Source organism: Adelges cooleyi, unplaced genomic scaffold (genome assembly GCF_023614345.1).
Source record: "Adelges cooleyi isolate 19-005CV unplaced genomic scaffold, UGA_ACOO_1.1 ACOO_flye_CR_arks_rails_tigmint_CR_PRNA_108, whole genome shotgun sequence".
Taxonomy (NCBI): Eukaryota; Metazoa; Arthropoda; class Insecta; order Hemiptera; family Adelgidae; genus Adelges; species Adelges cooleyi.
The window spans coordinates 8,304,471-8,319,955 of record NW_026095761.1 but is presented as its reverse complement, the minus strand read 5'-3'; the positions used below and the strand labels follow the sequence as shown (position 1 = coordinate 8,319,955).

The 15,485-nt window shown below is 27.9% G+C and overlaps 4 protein-coding genes across 10 annotated transcripts; 2 read left to right on the top strand and 2 right to left on the bottom strand.

The window, feature by feature from the left end:
• Nucleotides 1–222: 222 nt before the first annotated feature.
• On the bottom strand, nucleotides 223–2,910 carry LOC126845393 (zinc finger protein 254-like). Of its 4 annotated transcripts, none has more exons than XM_050584050.1 (4): nucleotides 2,817–2,910; nucleotides 1,641–2,027; nucleotides 1,125–1,313; nucleotides 223–464 (listed from the first exon to the last, which is right to left on the bottom strand). In XM_050584050.1, exons 1-4 carry the CDS (start codon nucleotides 2,875–2,877, stop codon nucleotides 394–396), a joined length of 708 nt encoding a protein of 235 aa, XP_050440007.1. In that variant the 5' UTR covers nucleotides 2,878–2,910; the 3' UTR covers nucleotides 223–393. The 4 variants fall into 4 exon arrangements, with proteins under 4 accessions (XP_050440007.1, XP_050440018.1, XP_050440013.1 ...); XM_050584061.1 differs by lacking the exon at nucleotides 2,817–2,910 and adding an exon at nucleotides 2,153–2,453 and having other exon boundaries at nucleotides 257–464; XM_050584056.1 differs by having other exon boundaries at nucleotides 396–818; nucleotides 2,817–2,908.
• A 518-nt stretch (nucleotides 2,911–3,428) lies between these two features.
• On the top strand, nucleotides 3,429–6,130 carry LOC126845382 (dihydropteridine reductase). Its single transcript, XM_050584040.1, has 5 exons — nucleotides 3,429–3,728; nucleotides 5,044–5,127; nucleotides 5,191–5,296; nucleotides 5,474–5,807; nucleotides 5,973–6,130. The coding sequence occupies exons 1-5, from the start codon at nucleotides 3,639–3,641 to the stop codon at nucleotides 6,070–6,072; spliced, it is 714 nt and encodes a 237-aa protein (XP_050439997.1). The 5' UTR covers nucleotides 3,429–3,638; the 3' UTR covers nucleotides 6,073–6,130.
• LOC126845295 (negative elongation factor B) lies at nucleotides 6,088–13,379 on the bottom strand. 4 transcript variants are annotated; one of them, XM_050583967.1, is made up of 2 exons: nucleotides 13,359–13,379; nucleotides 6,088–8,133 (listed from the first exon to the last, which is right to left on the bottom strand). In XM_050583967.1, exon 2 carries the CDS (start codon nucleotides 8,101–8,103, stop codon nucleotides 6,328–6,330), a length of 1,776 nt encoding a protein of 591 aa, XP_050439924.1. In that variant the 5' UTR covers nucleotides 8,104–8,133; nucleotides 13,359–13,379; the 3' UTR covers nucleotides 6,088–6,327. The 4 variants fall into 4 exon arrangements, with proteins under 4 accessions (XP_050439924.1, XP_050439916.1, XP_050439911.1 ...); XM_050583959.1 differs by lacking the exon at nucleotides 13,359–13,379 and adding an exon at nucleotides 8,203–8,422; XM_050583954.1 differs by lacking the exon at nucleotides 13,359–13,379 and adding an exon at nucleotides 8,449–8,508 and having other exon boundaries at nucleotides 6,089–8,133.
• LOC126845343 (dynactin subunit 2) lies at nucleotides 8,855–13,116 on the top strand. The gene is made up of 8 exons (XM_050584007.1): nucleotides 8,855–9,065; nucleotides 10,387–10,461; nucleotides 10,543–10,679; nucleotides 10,743–10,854; nucleotides 10,925–11,073; nucleotides 11,371–11,590; nucleotides 12,357–12,642; nucleotides 12,759–13,116. The coding sequence occupies exons 1-8, from the start codon at nucleotides 9,027–9,029 to the stop codon at nucleotides 12,953–12,955; spliced, it is 1,215 nt and encodes a 404-aa protein (XP_050439964.1). The 5' UTR covers nucleotides 8,855–9,026; the 3' UTR covers nucleotides 12,956–13,116.
• Nucleotides 13,380–15,485: the final 2,106 nt, after the last annotated feature.

Genomic DNA, 15,485 nt, shown 5'->3' with positions numbered 1-15,485 from the left:
TGTACTTTTTATTTAAATTCGTTCAAATAAAAATAACATTGTATTTATTATAATTGATATTAAAAAATAAATATATTTTTATGATGCCCAGGTTTGCAATAAATATTATTGATATTTATCATATTAATTAACAAAAATAAAACATTTTAGTTTGTACTTCAAAGTTTTGAAACAAACGACATTGAGAAGCTACAAACTTATGACACAACTGTTATATAAACTTAAATTATATTAATATACATAAATTATATATAATTTCACTTAAATTTTTATAATGAAATACACGGTTTGTTGATTTTTGTAATTAAAGATATAACAGGTACAATACAGATTTCGAAAAATTATCAATAACTTGACAAATCCAATAATCAGTTTTACATATTGTCTTAAAAATCAATAATAATATATTTTATTGTCAGCAACACAAGTCTGTATTGTTACTACTAAAATGACTATTTGATTACCTGTAAATGTCTTTATTTTACTTACATTATATAAGAATTAAAATTAAAATTATTGTCTGGTTACAAGTTTTTATATACATTAAAAATTAGCTGTTCCTTATTATTGTATACAAAAGTATTGTCATTACACAGGTAGTGAATTGACGTAATTTAAACAAATGTAAATAAATCTACTTGTCTATACGAGCGGCTTGTTAAAGGTCACCATTACCTCGCTAGAGGAATAGGTTTCTGAATACATTAAATTATTCTTGAATGAGGCGGCGTTGATCCGTCATCGTAAAAGGACACGTCGACCGCTTTATACTAGACAATTTTTTGTGTGCTGTGACAGTGAGCATTGCACACTGCCACCTTATGCACTCATCATGTTATTATATTAGAAAATAAAAATCATTGAAATAATACTAAGTCAAGATTTAATTTTTGTTAATAAACTATTTTGATTAAAACTTTTTTTTATTTTTTATAATAAAATGTCAACTGTTAGTGAAGTTTTAAAAACAAAAAAATTATTAATAAGAGATTAGATGGAATTAGATTAGAAACGAAGACTGCAGTTACAAAAAAACCCTTTAAATATAAGCTATTTCTTACCATTAAAATATTTATTATGAGGAATACATATTTATTTTATTTTTTCATCAGAATCAGACTTACCAAGTTCCTTTTGACACTCTAATTCTTCCATTTTCATTTTGATTTCGGCAACTTTGGCAAAAACATTATTTTCTAGATTTTTTAACTCATCTTCTGACAATGTTTTGTGAATTCGTGCACAATGCTTCTGCAGTAAAAAATTTCTAGTAAAAGCTGCTTGACAAATACTGCACTTAAACGGTTTCTCTCCTATAAGAACCAAACAAAATTATTTATTACAGTAAAAATTATTGTTAAACCGCAAAAAAGCAAATTATAATAATTAGACATCTATAATTCTTTTTTATAAAGAACTGTTTATTATTCATATTGTAATTTTATTTTTTTATTATTCGTACTAAAAATAATATCCATGAGCATAGTTTACAGATTTTCATTGAAAGATTTTAAATCAGAATAAAAAACTCAATAATTTAGCAAAATATCAGACAATTATTTCAGTAACATCCATTTAAAAAAAAAAACAAAAATACAATTATAAAAAGTGTTAAATTATCTAGTGATACATTTAAATACCTGTATGAATTAGTATATGTCTTTTGAGATCAGTGGACCAACCAAATTTTTTTCCACATAAGTGGCATTTGTAATTTTTATTTTTATTGACTTTTGTTTTGCAAGACTTAGTTTTTATAAAAACATTTTTTGGGTTGTCAATACCCTTTTCTTCAAATGTCGTCAAACAATACTTCCATGGATAAAGTGTACCACATTTACTTAAGTTTAATGGTGCAGATGATTCGTTTTTATATATTTTCTTATCAGTGTTTTTCGTGAGAACATCGTTTTGGTCAACATTGATGCTATCTGATTTTTCTTCTTTGACATGACTAAAGAAATGAATTAACAGAGATGTAGCCGAATGAAAACTCTTATTGCAATCAGGGCATTTCTTGGTATAATCTGAAACAAATGATATAATTCATGAACACTTAAGTTCCGTCAAATACTTTTTAAATGTTTAATATCATATTTGGAGCATTCATGAACAAAACGAACAATACAGATTGTTTTCTAGAACGACTTACCCGTGTATATATTCATTTAGCACGAAATTATTAAATGTTTATAATTTTATTTATAAATTGTTATTTTAATATATTATTGACCCAACTGTTATGTCCACTATAAATACCTAGTTGGCAAACCTCTCAAGTTTTTTAAGCATAGATGATACATTACATTTACATATAATATTTACTTATACTAACAAAACCATTACAGCTTTTACAAATAATAACAATATTTTGAAATATGATATATAGACGAATATAAAAAAAAATTAATTATTTTGTCCGATTGAATGATAAGTGATAACATATAGTTTTATCTATATTAATATCTATGTATTATTAACCGTGGTGTGTGTGTATTTATTATCTATGGTATTAACTATTATGCATGACAAAATAGTTTATTTTGTCATGCTATTATGTATATTTAATCTATGACATTAATTAGTCGACACTTGTCATTGTCTTATTAGCTGTTATCACAATATAGTTCCATAGAATAAATAAAATTAAATATTAAATATATTAGAATAATCTACCTTCTACCTATATGTAAAATCCTAATTTGAAATTAATTTTCCGCCAATATAAATATTGTACGTTTCAGCAGGGATCTCATAAAAACTCAGAAAATTTATGTTAGAAATTATATTTTTTTGTATTCTGTGTAGTAACTCACATAACGAAAAAAAGACAGGTATGTCGGAAGCATTTGATAACCACAAAACAGCTGCCGACATTTTTGGGCGGCCGTGTATTGGTACGGGAGGTCACCGGCAGCCATGTTGAGAAAATAGTGATTACTCAAGTCACTGATATACCCGTTTATTTTTCCATGAATTACCTGTATGTAATTGACATCCAGATTACGAATTAAGATAATATTTAATACCTATTTATTATTTAAAATATCTTTACTCTTTAATCGTAATCTAGATGCAAGCCGATACTCGATGGCGTGACTCGTGACCTAACTTACAGTGCAAATCGTATACATATAGAAAATTACAATATGAGTTCACAGACTTCAAAGTATGAAGTTACGGCAATTTCAATACGAATCGCTGATAATAATGACAATCCTGAATTAAAATATGGTCCTTTTGCCAGCGAGATATCGTTATTGGCAAAACTCCAACGGCAGATCGATCTAATGTTATCTGTACAAGTTCATTAAAATTCCTTAATACCTGTTGTGTGTACATACGCCCATGGCCCTTCACCAATCTCCAGGAATATACCTATGTATATTATATATATATATATATATATATATATATATATATATATATATGTTATATGCTACCTGGCGGGAGTCAAAGTAACTTTGCCATTACCTCGGGCCTCACTACAATCTCGAATATTACATAATATTATATTTAAATCATATTATAGCACTTCTGACCCTGGACGTTTATTGTTACCCGTCCAGTAATTGTCATTATAGAGTAAAAGTGTTATTTTGTAAGCTGCAGTTAGTTAATTAAAACCGAAGAGTAACATGGCTGCTACTGTTGGCAAAATTCTCGTGTACGGAGGAAAAGGAGCATTAGGATCGACGTGTATTACTTCATTCCTTTCTCAAAAATTTGTAAGTATGAATAATGTTATATTACCTGTTTTTTTTTAAACTATTTAAAGTACAAACACATTGTGATGGTAATTTATATTACAAATTAACAATATATTACCAAATTAATATTCTCAAATTGGTGTATTTAAATAGTATTAACATATTTCTATCACGTTATTTATAAATATGAAGTGTACAGGAGAAAAAACCAGCAGTCACTTTTTTCTAATCTAAGAAAAACATGTTTATGTAATGCTAAATTTTTTTTTTAAATTTTCGTTTTTAATCGTGCTCTAAATAAAGAACAGATTCGTTTTGTATCAAAACGAATTTTATAACAACAAATTTGCCATTTTTAAAAAGTGACTGCTGATTTTTTCCCTGTACCCTTCATATGTGAAAATTCCACTATTTTCTAATCCTAATTATTATTTATTATTTACCAGAAAATGTACATATTTGTTTAATAACTTAATATAACGAGAGTTTTGACAAAAATTATTAATTAAATTATAATTTTGATGGATATTGAACCATGCAGTGACTACTTTAGTTATATTTTTAAGTTCTTGTGAACGTTAAACTTTATTACGACTGAAGGGTGTAAACTTGTATGTTTTTATTTATTTACCTAAATCTGGTAAATGTACAACAAATTGTAATAAAATTGTTATTATTACTTTTGTCATTAAAATTAGATTAAAATTAGGTAGATCTTTGTGAACACTTTAAACTTACTTATTAACTATACCATTAAACATCCCCTTCTTGCTCTGAATGTTGCATCCTCCTCTATGACCATGGTTTATAATTTATTTATTGATTATTTTCATCGTTCATAAGTTATAATAGTCAATAGTTAAAATATTATTTTTTAAAGAAAATTTTTTTTTATTTGGGATTTAATAATGTAAAAAAACATTAAAAAACAGTTTAAAATGTTTATTAAAAAATAATAATATTACCGTTTTTTATAAATAAAACAACAGAGGTTAATTCCAACAGGGGTAAAATAGCCTAAACTAACAGACAAGTATTAATAAAAAATGTTGGGTTCCTAATAAAGTTTAATACAAAATCTGGTTCAATTTTAATTGTTTTAATTTATATTTTTGAAAAAAAAATGTAAACATTTAATGAATCATTTTTAGTTTACAAAATTTGTAAGTTTTAGTTGGCATATGCCATACAATATTAATATAATATTTTGTAAGCAATATTTATTAGATAAATTAATAAATTAAAATATTCAAATTTGTTTGCTAACTGGTTATTTGTTTTAAGTACTTGAGTACTCGAGGAAATAAAAAATATTCAACATTTTTTTTTACAGTGGGTTGGATCTATTGACTTACAACAAAATGATTTTGCCAACGCAAACATACTAGTTGATCGTGATGCTTCATTAATCGAACAAGTAAAAAAATAAAGTTTTATTTGCTTTTTAAGTCATAATCTATATATAATTGTATTGTTGTAGGAGGTTTCAATTTTGAAAAGTCTTGATTCAGTTTTGGGATCAGAAAAATTGGATGCCGTAATATGTGTAGCCGGCGGTTGGGCCGGTGGCAACTCCAGTTCGGCTGGTAAGTGAAGAATTTCTTAAATATCTTATAAATGGGGTAGTTAAAAAAATTATTATTATCTTTTGAAAGGTTCTCCATATGACTATTAATATTAGTACTTGAGTAGTTGTGCTACTGTTTAGCTCCATGATAAAGTTTAAAAAAAAATAATTCAAATTGTTTTTGTATTTAATATAGATTTTGTAAAGAACACTGATCTTATGTTAAAACAAAGTGTTTGGAGTTCAGTATTAGCGTCTTCTATTGCATCCAAGTACTTAAAACCTGGTGGTATATTAGTGTTGACCGGAGCCAAAGCTGCACTAGCTACAACACCGGGAATGATTGGGTACGGTTTGGCTAAAGCTTCAATTCATCAGTTAACGAAGTCATTAGCCGATAGCAATGGTGGGTTACCTGCTGGAGCACAAGCTTATTCTATTCTACCAGTTACTCTAGATACACCAATGAATCGAAAGTGGATGCCCAAAGCCGATACATCTACATGGACGCCATTAGAATTTGTAGCTGAGTAAGTATAATTCGCATGTGTGTGTGTATTTTATGAATTATTAATAGTGCCAATGAGTATATATTATATATTTTGAACTCAATATATACTCAATGGTAGTACATTTTCAATCATAGTTTAGATTTGCTGCAAAGCTTTGGTTTACCATTTTTGTTTGCTTTTTAGGTTGTTTACAAAATGGATCAAAAATGAAGAAAGACCTCCAAACGGATCACTTGTTCAACTCAATACAAAAGAAAATAAAACCACTTTAGAAATTGCATAAATCATTATATATTTTGTTCATATAAATTTATAAAATAAAAATCAAATACCTAACAGTATTATATATATATATATTTTTTTTTTTCGTTCTTTACAAATGTATGTGAATTATTATTTTGTATTAAATGTTTAAAGTTAAAATCAACAATACTTATTTATGTTGGCACATATGCTAAAATCTATAAATATCAAAACATTGTTTAGTGTACAAAACTTAAAACTTCTTAATATTTATGCGTATTCTATTCGTTTATTCTTAGTAATGTGAAGGCGTTGGTACACTCATCAGTGGCGATTCTAAATAGTCAAAACTGGGTGGCTCTGGTGGTGGTTCTGTATCGCTGGTTATCTTCTCGACAAAATCATTGTACAGCTTGTGCACAGCTTCATCATGCGAAGGACTCGGTTGTAAGACTTTAGTCAATGTGTTCAGTCTACTAGGCGGTAACTTAGGATAAACATGCCATACTAATTTTAAAACGTGTCTAACTACGTTTTCTCTGTTAAGACCCGTGCAAAAGAACTCATCAAATATAACGGTACAAAAGTCTTCTGCTGCAAACTCATCGACTTGCTGTATCAATAAAGCTACAAGAAAATGAAGGAACGGATCTTCGAACGCACGGTCATGATCACAGCTAGCCAACGACCCTAAAATTCTCATTAACGCTAATCTATCTTTAGCTTTAGCTACGTGCAATGTGTAGTACATAGCGACGGTACAAGCAACACTGCTTTCTTGAATATATGCTTGTACAGCGTCCGGAACGGGTCCAGAATGCTCGATAATTGTGATAGCAGATTCTCTTTCATCGAGAGGCATTTTAGTATTTAACGATCTAACCTGATCGTCCACTATTAATGACATTAACGCCGGCATAAACTTGGTCACTACTTGACTATCAAGTTTTGGTTCTTTAAAGTCTTGAGTATCAATCATCACCCAAGCACTAAGTCCTAAGGATAACATTCTTAAAAGTAATACTAAAACGTGATTTTCTCGAGGTAGATTTTCATTGTTTATTAGGTGATGAAGAATACGGATAGTCGATGTCGCTAAAAAGTTAATAGCATAAGGGTCGCATAATGTCATGGACAGATCTCCGAGTACAGTTTCATGACCCCGTTTAATGCTGTCCAAAAATCCCTGAAGTTCACGTGACCGTTTGACATCTACATTACGTTCTCGTATACAAGCGTCTAAACACCACGTAAACTTATGACAGGGATCAATGGATATGATGTCTTGGATTTCCAAATCGTGTAGAGCCATTAAAAGCTCGGCTCTAAGTGTACAATAATGTACATTGTGTGTACGCAAAAATAATGTCCTTAAAAATTGTAAAACCATGTCATAGAGTTTTATGCTTGAACCAATCATATGAGCTAACTTTTGCACAACTTCTCCTTGACGTCTTAATTTAGGAGACGGAGTAAAGAACAAGTTTGTCAAATTATTATGATCAAACAGTATGTTTTCTTTTTCTCTAATGTATTGTGTAAGTAAGGGAGAAACTTCGTTGACTAACAGCGATTGATTGTCTTTCCAAATTTGACGTTTTACTTCGGTATCCGTATCTTTATATAGTTCAGTATCCTTAACTAAAACATTTAAATACTTATCGTCTATATGAGAAATGTTTTTTAATATAGCCATGATTATTGGTCTCAGTTGTTTAATGTGAACAGAAGGAAAACTTTTAGCTAACATGTCTTTGAGCTTACGATCTCTATCGCGGCCTTCTTTTTTACCAATTTCTTCAATGTGAGCAACCAGTTTGTCACGAAGGGCTTCTAATATAGAGTTATGAAAATCTAGACGTCGATAACCATGCAGATCAAGAAGCGGCAACATTTGTCGGAGTGAGGGTAAATGAATGCCATTGTCGACTTGAAATTCTTCAATAGCTTTCAAAGGATCTGTACAATTAGTCAGAGTTTCGAGTAAATACGCTTGGCCATGTATACCAGAATCAGCTGTTGGCTGATTTGAATGAGCGTTGAATGATGATCGCTGCCGCCCACCACTCATTTTAACGCCCAAATGACTAAACTGTCCTTCCTGTAAATAAAAATGAAATAAATTATAAATTTGATGTTTTTAGTATATTTTAATCACACAAATTTTTACTATTTACGTCAATCGCTATAATGTCATATTTTGATATTGTCAATTTTAAAACAAAATTATTAGCGCCAAAAATGAAAGCTACTAATCCAGATTTATAAATTATAACACTAGTATTAAAATTATCAAACAAAAACCAATAAATTATTATTAGTAGTATATACTATAAAGTATTAATTTGTATTCATTACTAATAATATGTATCTTTCGAATTTCAAATAATAAGAACTAAATTAATACAAAAAATACCTTTATAAATATTGTTTGCACGAACTCATAGAACTACAGTTTACAATTTACAAAGTGATAAGTGATAACTGATCCATTTATATTTCTTCATAGGAAGCAGCTGTGTATTGTTTACACTTGCTTAAAAATATTGATATTTCACATTATTATTATCACAATTTAAATGTAACTTTTTGGTTAATAAATTATTCGTAATATATTAAAACCAGCTAAATTATGGTTGAATTTTAATAAACGGTATATTATTTTATATATTGTGTACTATTTAATAATAATACATATTAATAATTATTAAATAAATCTATTTTAGTTGGCAATAGGTCAGTTTTAAATAATTATTTTGAGAACCAATGTTATGAAACGTATTAAATTACTTATCAGTTACACTTATCAGAGATTGGCAAAAATAAGTAAAAACATTCAATAATCGATTTTATAAAAAAATAATTTTAAACTAAATTTTTTTAATTTAATTAAAATAAAATAAGTTGTTTAATATTTAAATTATAACTTTACAACTAATTTTTAATAGTAAATTTTCTTTTTTTAAATTTCGTCATCGCTTTACAGTTTTTAAGATGACTGTCGATTCCAAATACGCTCATCTGAGCGGTATCGTAAGTTTATAGCTACATTTTTTATTTAAACCTAATACACTTTTTAAGACACCTTGTTTTATTTCTAGCAAGCGTTTTAATGTAAAACCCGATTGAGCAACTGAAATTTGTCAGATAAATTTAGTTACCAATCTTGATAGTTCATTTTTGGTATTTCAATTAATAAATTATACTTAGATTCCAATTTCATCTTATTCGTAATATTTTGTCAATGGGAAATAATAATATTGTATTTTAAAGCTAATGCAATGTAACTATTAGTGATTGTTTGGATTCAGGGTGTACAAAGAAAATGTGTTTGCCGATTTCAAAATAATTGGAGTACCCTTGCTATTTTTAGAGATGAAAAATTAATTTTATTGAAGTTTGATTGTCAAGCAATAATTATAGCATTTTATACTTATTTTTGTATAGGTTTTGAATAGGTAATTTTATAGTACACTTAATTTGCCCATACTAGAAACACCTATTGACATTAACACATTCACTGTACCTGTTGGCTATACCCGACACCTAGATATTTCAGGAGTGCATCTGTCAGCTATATCCGACATCAAGTATATTATATGAAATGTTAACGCACTGCGGGAAAAAATTTGATTATTACACACGCATTGCTTAAAAAATTCTTTGTTACTTTGGTCCAATCTGTTTTTAAATAGCATTGTTGGGTTTTTGTTGAACAGAAAAACAAAAAAAAAAAGTTGCCGCCATTCCCGTATGATTATCAATTGTAACATGCATCTAACGTGGTATCATATAATTTCCGCGCAGTGATTGTGTTAAAAAAAAATACAAGACCATCTTAGTATTTTGTGTAACTGTAACAATACAATAATATTGTTATACCTTAGTATGAAAGTAAAAATTACACTAATGACAAGTTGTGCCGGTATAGCACTCGCGTATGGTGGACAATCCCACCATATATATTTAAACTGCTGATACGTAACAAATATTATACTGTCTTTTTATTAAAGTAAAATTTTAATTTTTAACAGATCAAAAGATGTTGAACTATTTTAGAACATATTATTTCTAATGGTGTAAACACAAATTTTGGTTTATAGCAAAGTTGTAAATTTTAGTCAGAATGCATTTCTAACCTCCTACTTCTATTTAAAATACTGATTGGAGGTATAATGTATGATTGTTAAATATACATAATTATGGTCCAATAGTTCTTATTTTCAATTTATCCAACATACTTCACACGCATAAATAACTTCTTGAAATCCATAGCTTTTAATAATATTTATATTTAAAAATATAAACATTTGTTACCGACCAAAATTTGACTGTTATAATTTTTGTTTTCTAGGCTTATGACCAGCCAGATGTCTATGAGACGTCCGACTTGCCTGAGGATGATCAGCAACTTGATTATATGGAAGAGGTAACAACAAATTGTCCATCTTTTTAGTTTTCTAACTTCAAAAAAAAGTTAGCGTTTAAAAATTATTTTATTATTTTATAGGAAAATGAAGATATTGATCGAGTACATATTGATACTTCTGAAGCTTATGACCGTTTCAAAAATCAAATTGTAGGTGCAGATAACATTGATTTTTCAGACAAACTGGGAAAGAAATTAAAAACTGGTTATAGATCAAAGTAAATTATAATATTTTGTTTTTTATTAAATAATGTTTTAATTATTGATTTAAATATTTACAGGAATGAACATTGGGAGTTAGGGGCACAAGGAGAAAAGGAAACACCTTTAGAAAAGTATTATAGACTTAAGTTAGAAACTGAAGAATTAGTTCAGGAAATAAATACATTAAAAGTTAGTCGTGTGTAATTTATTGTTATTTATATATATATGTTATTATTTTTCTACTTGTCATTTTCTTTAGGAGATTAAAAACGAACCCGATGAACAGTTATGTGCTAGTATTGGATCTCAAGTTCAAGATGTTATGCTAAAGCTGTCAACTATAAACGTGGATGAGTCTTTTGAACAACAAGTTGGAAATTTAGGAACTTCTGAGATAGATGCCATTCAGTAAGCCATTTGTACTCTTAAGTTATACAATAAATAACAATTTATGAAAATAGTTTGAAATTTATAAGTATAAAATATATTAATTAAAGTCCAGAGGTCGGATAAACCATTTAAACACAAAACGGCAACCGATTTCATGTTGGTTTAATTACCAACCTATCGACGAAGAAAATCTTAAATGATAAAAGTGGAAAATTCACATGAGATCGGAACCCGTTTTTATGCTTAGAGTGGTTGATCTGTGTGTTATAAAATCAATGGTATAATTATTTTAATATTTCTTTTTCTTACTTTCAGACAATACATTGCTTCAGTTACTGATATGTTAAAAAATCTACCGGATGAAAAAGACAAAAATAAGAATAAAAATGAAAATGAAAGTTCATCGCAAGCTTTAATTTTTCAAGCTTTAATCAGACCGAAGAAAGCTCAGCTAGAACAAGTGTCACACATTTCTCGACTAGAAGAGCGTTTAAGAAAATTAGAGTCAATCATTGGATCGGGCGGATTGGCATTGGTAGGGTATGAAACATGACAGAATAGAAAAGTTGCATAAACTGCAATTTAATATTTTGATCAACGCAGTATTAAGTAATAATAAGTTTTGCACAGGCTGCTTAAAGATTATCAACTTTTGGATGAGATATGTAATTTCAAGTTTTTGTTCATTTGAAAAAGTTGTATTGCCTTTTTCATTCTGCTATACATTTTGGCCATCTTTTATAGCAATTAAAGCTTCGGCTGATGACACAAATTTTTGTTCAAAAAAATATACGTGTATTTTTTTTTTTTTTATTCAAAAAAATTCTAACTCACTCAATAGCACATATTCATTATGCAGTTTTTTTTTATTGTCTCGATAAAAATAAAAAAATTAAAATGTCATGCTTTTTTCCTATTGTACATCTAATAGTTTTTCCTTTTTCACTTAATGCTAGAACGCTTACCACTCGATGCAACGAACACTGATACATTTATACTATTTTTTGCATGTTTGTCGTATGCTTTTGTACCCTCCATCTATCTCATACATAATGTTAAGTATATTTAAAGATAAAATAACAAAGTCGTATAACTTATTGTTAACAATTAGTCGTTGACCTTCTATTGCACAAGACTCATTGTTGAATCTACTTAAGTAGTAGTACACATAAATATTATGTACTTTCAAAGTAAAAAAAATAATACGTAAGCGTTCAAAGGTTTAAGATGCAAATTTTTTTTTGTATTACAAAATAATTTTGTATATTAATGTTTAATATTTATTGTGGTTTGTTTCACAGAAACGATTGGGTTATTGTGAAAGCGGTGGTTTAATTGAAGCTGTCCGATTATTAGTAGGCCAACTCTCAGTTCTAAATTCTTCTCAACTCGACGCTGTGGATACTAGAGTTTCCAATTTATTACCAAAACTCGAACAAGCTGCAGCAAAACTAGATGTTCAAGATGTTGAAAAAGACAAAAAAATCAATGAACTCTATGAAATCATTTTAAAAGCGAAACAAGAATCTCATTTATTACCAGACGTCTTACAAAGAATGGTGGCTTTAGAATCTCTTCATCAAAAAGGTGAGATATTGTTTTGTAGCTTTTTAATAAAAACAACTATAAACTATTGTAATACGTTTACATAAAAACATTTGTTTTATAATTAATTTATAATTTCTGTATATTATTCATTTCAGTTAGTAAATTGGTTGTAACCATAAGTAATCTGGATGCTCAATACACAGAGAACTCAGAAAATATCGAAAAAAATAATGTATTTTTAAAAAGTATTAAAACACATATTGCCGAAAACATGACGAAAATGAATTCCAACTTGCAGTCGTTAAATGCAAGACTAGAAGCTGTAGACAAGTTAAAAAAATCCCATTCATGATGCTTTAAAATGCTACTATGTTTAATATAAATTATTTAACTATAAAAATGTATACTACATAGCTTTTATATTATTTGCATCGATGTAATATTTAGAGTAATGCTTACGATTAATGTAAAATATTAATATATACCAACTATAAATAAATACCAAATTAACAATTTTTTTTTTTTTAATGGTATGTAAAATAATAATAAAAAACTACTACGTAAAATTATTATTTTGTTTACGTGGTGTATGAAAATTGAAAACCCTAATAAAAAAATAAAGAAGAATTGTGTATTGTACATAAATTAAATGTACAAAGTTGGTTAAAATCTAGCAAAACTTCAGCTCTTAAAACTGACTCCATACCAGTGAGTTAAGGCACTAATAATTTAAATATATTAAAAAAGTATTTTACCTTCGATGCTAAGCTGTTAAGCTAATGGTTTTACAATGTTTTTTTATAATTTTTTCGATTTGTTAGTAAATTCTATAAAACAGAGACAAAAACTAAATATTACTACAGTTCACTCTAGAAATAATAAAATTCTTTAGAACGTGTAAATAAAACAATACCTACTTGTAAATCTTAAGTCTTAACTAATGTAATAATATTGAACACAAAAGTTTTTATCAGAACACATATCACAGAATTTATTCTTAAAAAATATTGTTTCTTATCATTTTGTAAATTCAAATTTCTAACGCTCTGAGATTAATTAGTTGATACTAATAATTTAAGTCTTTTCTAAATATGTCTGACAATGTACTACGTAGAAATAAGTATACTTGTTAGATGGGTTTAATAATCTATTAAGAGAACCACCAGTATAATAGTTAAATAATAATTAATTAGTGAATAATTATTATTGAACGAACAATTTTTTTTTAAGTAATGATAATTTTTTATTAGATTTAACTAATAAATACTAACTCATTAAATTAATTAATCATATATTACATATGGCTATTACGGTATTTTTTTTAATAAAATAGTATCAGTAGGTACAGAATGATTACGTATAAGTAGGTGGTATGGTAAATCACAACCCATGAGTGTATAAATTAAATGTTTAATAATTAATAATAATAATATTTGTAAATTAGCGAAGAAGAACCGACGGTTACTCTATAAAGGCGATAAAAATGATTATACGACTGGTATCATTATATTAATAATCATTTAATATGTGTTTTATTTATTTATTAATGACGCCCTTATGGGGAGAGTACAAATATTATTATAATAATTGAGTGTTAATTACTAGCCACGCAGAAGGTATACAATTGAAGGGCTGCGGGGAAAAAAGATCAATGTCAATTTTTTAGCATTCTGAGAAAATCATGTTTTTAATTTCAAAACGTTATACATTTTGCCTGTACGCCTAAACTTCCGGCGGTCGTTACTCTCGACTAATCTATTTTTTTCCCTGGTTCGAGCGCATAAAAGATACAATACATCAATACATAAATAATTTGATACCAAAATCTCATTTTCAAAAAAAAAATTACATTGAACTTTTTTCCCCGCAGCCCTTCAATTAAAGTGTTATGTACATTAAATTCGAAATGTCAAATGTCGAATTGTGCGTAAAAACATTAAGAATATACTTAGTATACAAAGAAATTTGTTTTAAGATCATTGAAAAATGTTAAATAGTTGCTGTAACTTAGGTAACAACGTATATAATATATGTATATAGTAGGTACAACACAAAACAGGATTTTGTTAATATAAAAATATGTCACGCCGAAAATTGACGATTACCACAGTAACAAGTTTTTTAACTTAAAATGTTGAAGCTATAACTATGCCGAAGGTCATTTTTTAATAAAGATGAAATAACATAAGTAGAATAGGCTGAATGCTGATATCATCTGTCATTAAATAATAAAGTTCAATGTGGGCTGTAGATTGCGATCAATGATCACCTGCGAACAAGAAAAAATTAATGATCAGCTTTCCTTCAGTTTCCTTCCCTTTTAATCTAAAAAAACTACTAGTAAAAAATAATTTTAAGATCGACGGCCACTTTAATGTCCTGCAAATGGCGTCATGAAAATAATATTAAATAATAAATATGTTTCAAAATTCAAATAGCGGTCCCCGTCCCAGATGTATTATCAATTATTATCATTCAAAAATCAGGAATTGTTGATAACAACTGTAATCATAAAATATTTAAAATAACGTTACCGCAAAATAGACTAAATTTAATAAATCAGATATCCTGTGTTACCATTTTATTTTTATTATTTATTAATAATATTCATTTACATATTTATTATTACTATTTTATTAAATAGGTAAATAATAATTATTAATTTACTCTATTAAGTATTAAGGAGAGTGGGCCGAGGGCTATGCCAAGTCACACATAGTATGGACTTTTGGGCTCGTAGTAACTTGATACCTACTAAAACTGTATTTTCTCCGATCATTTTTCGAGTTAGCTCGTTTGGTTATTGAACCCATTACTCTGAAAAAAAGAAACATAATATAGTTGTATCGTATAAAAGTAAATTAATATAATTTTGTCCTTTT

Excerpts from the sequence above, each read along its gene's own strand:
- LOC126845382 (XM_050584040.1), top strand. The coding sequence starts at position 3,639 with ATGGCTGCTACTGTTGGCAAAATTCTCGTGTACGGAGGAAAAGGAGCA. Across the intron at positions 5,128-5,190 it reads ATGCTTCATTAATCGAACAA|GAGGTTTCAATTTTGAAAAG; the intron begins GTAAAAAAATAA and ends GTATTGTTGTAG. Across the intron at positions 5,808-5,972 it reads CCATTAGAATTTGTAGCTGA|GTTGTTTACAAAATGGATCA; the intron begins GTAAGTATAATT and ends TTTGCTTTTTAG.
- LOC126845343 (XM_050584007.1), top strand. The coding sequence starts at position 9,027 with ATGACTGTCGATTCCAAATACGCTCATCTGAGCGGTATC. Across the intron at positions 10,462-10,542 it reads AACTTGATTATATGGAAGAG|GAAAATGAAGATATTGATCG; the intron begins GTAACAACAAAT and ends ATTATTTTATAG. Across the intron at positions 10,855-10,924 it reads AGGAAATAAATACATTAAAA|GAGATTAAAAACGAACCCGA; the intron begins GTTAGTCGTGTG and ends CATTTTCTTTAG.
- LOC126845393 (XM_050584050.1), bottom strand. The coding sequence starts at position 2,877 with ATGTCGGCAGCTGTTTTGTGGTTATCAAATGCTTCCGACATACCTGTC. Across the intron at positions 2,028-2,816 it reads ACCTGTCTTTTTTTCGTTAT|ATTATACCAAGAAATGCCCT; the intron begins GTGAGTTACTAC and ends CATTTGTTTCAG. Across the intron at positions 465-1,124 it reads AGAGTGTCAAAAGGAACTTG|GTAATCAAATAGTCATTTTA; the intron begins GTAAGTCTGATT and ends AGACATTTACAG.
- LOC126845295 (XM_050583967.1), bottom strand. The coding sequence starts at position 8,103 with ATGAGTGGTGGGCGGCAGCGATCATCATTCAACGCTCATTCAAATCAG.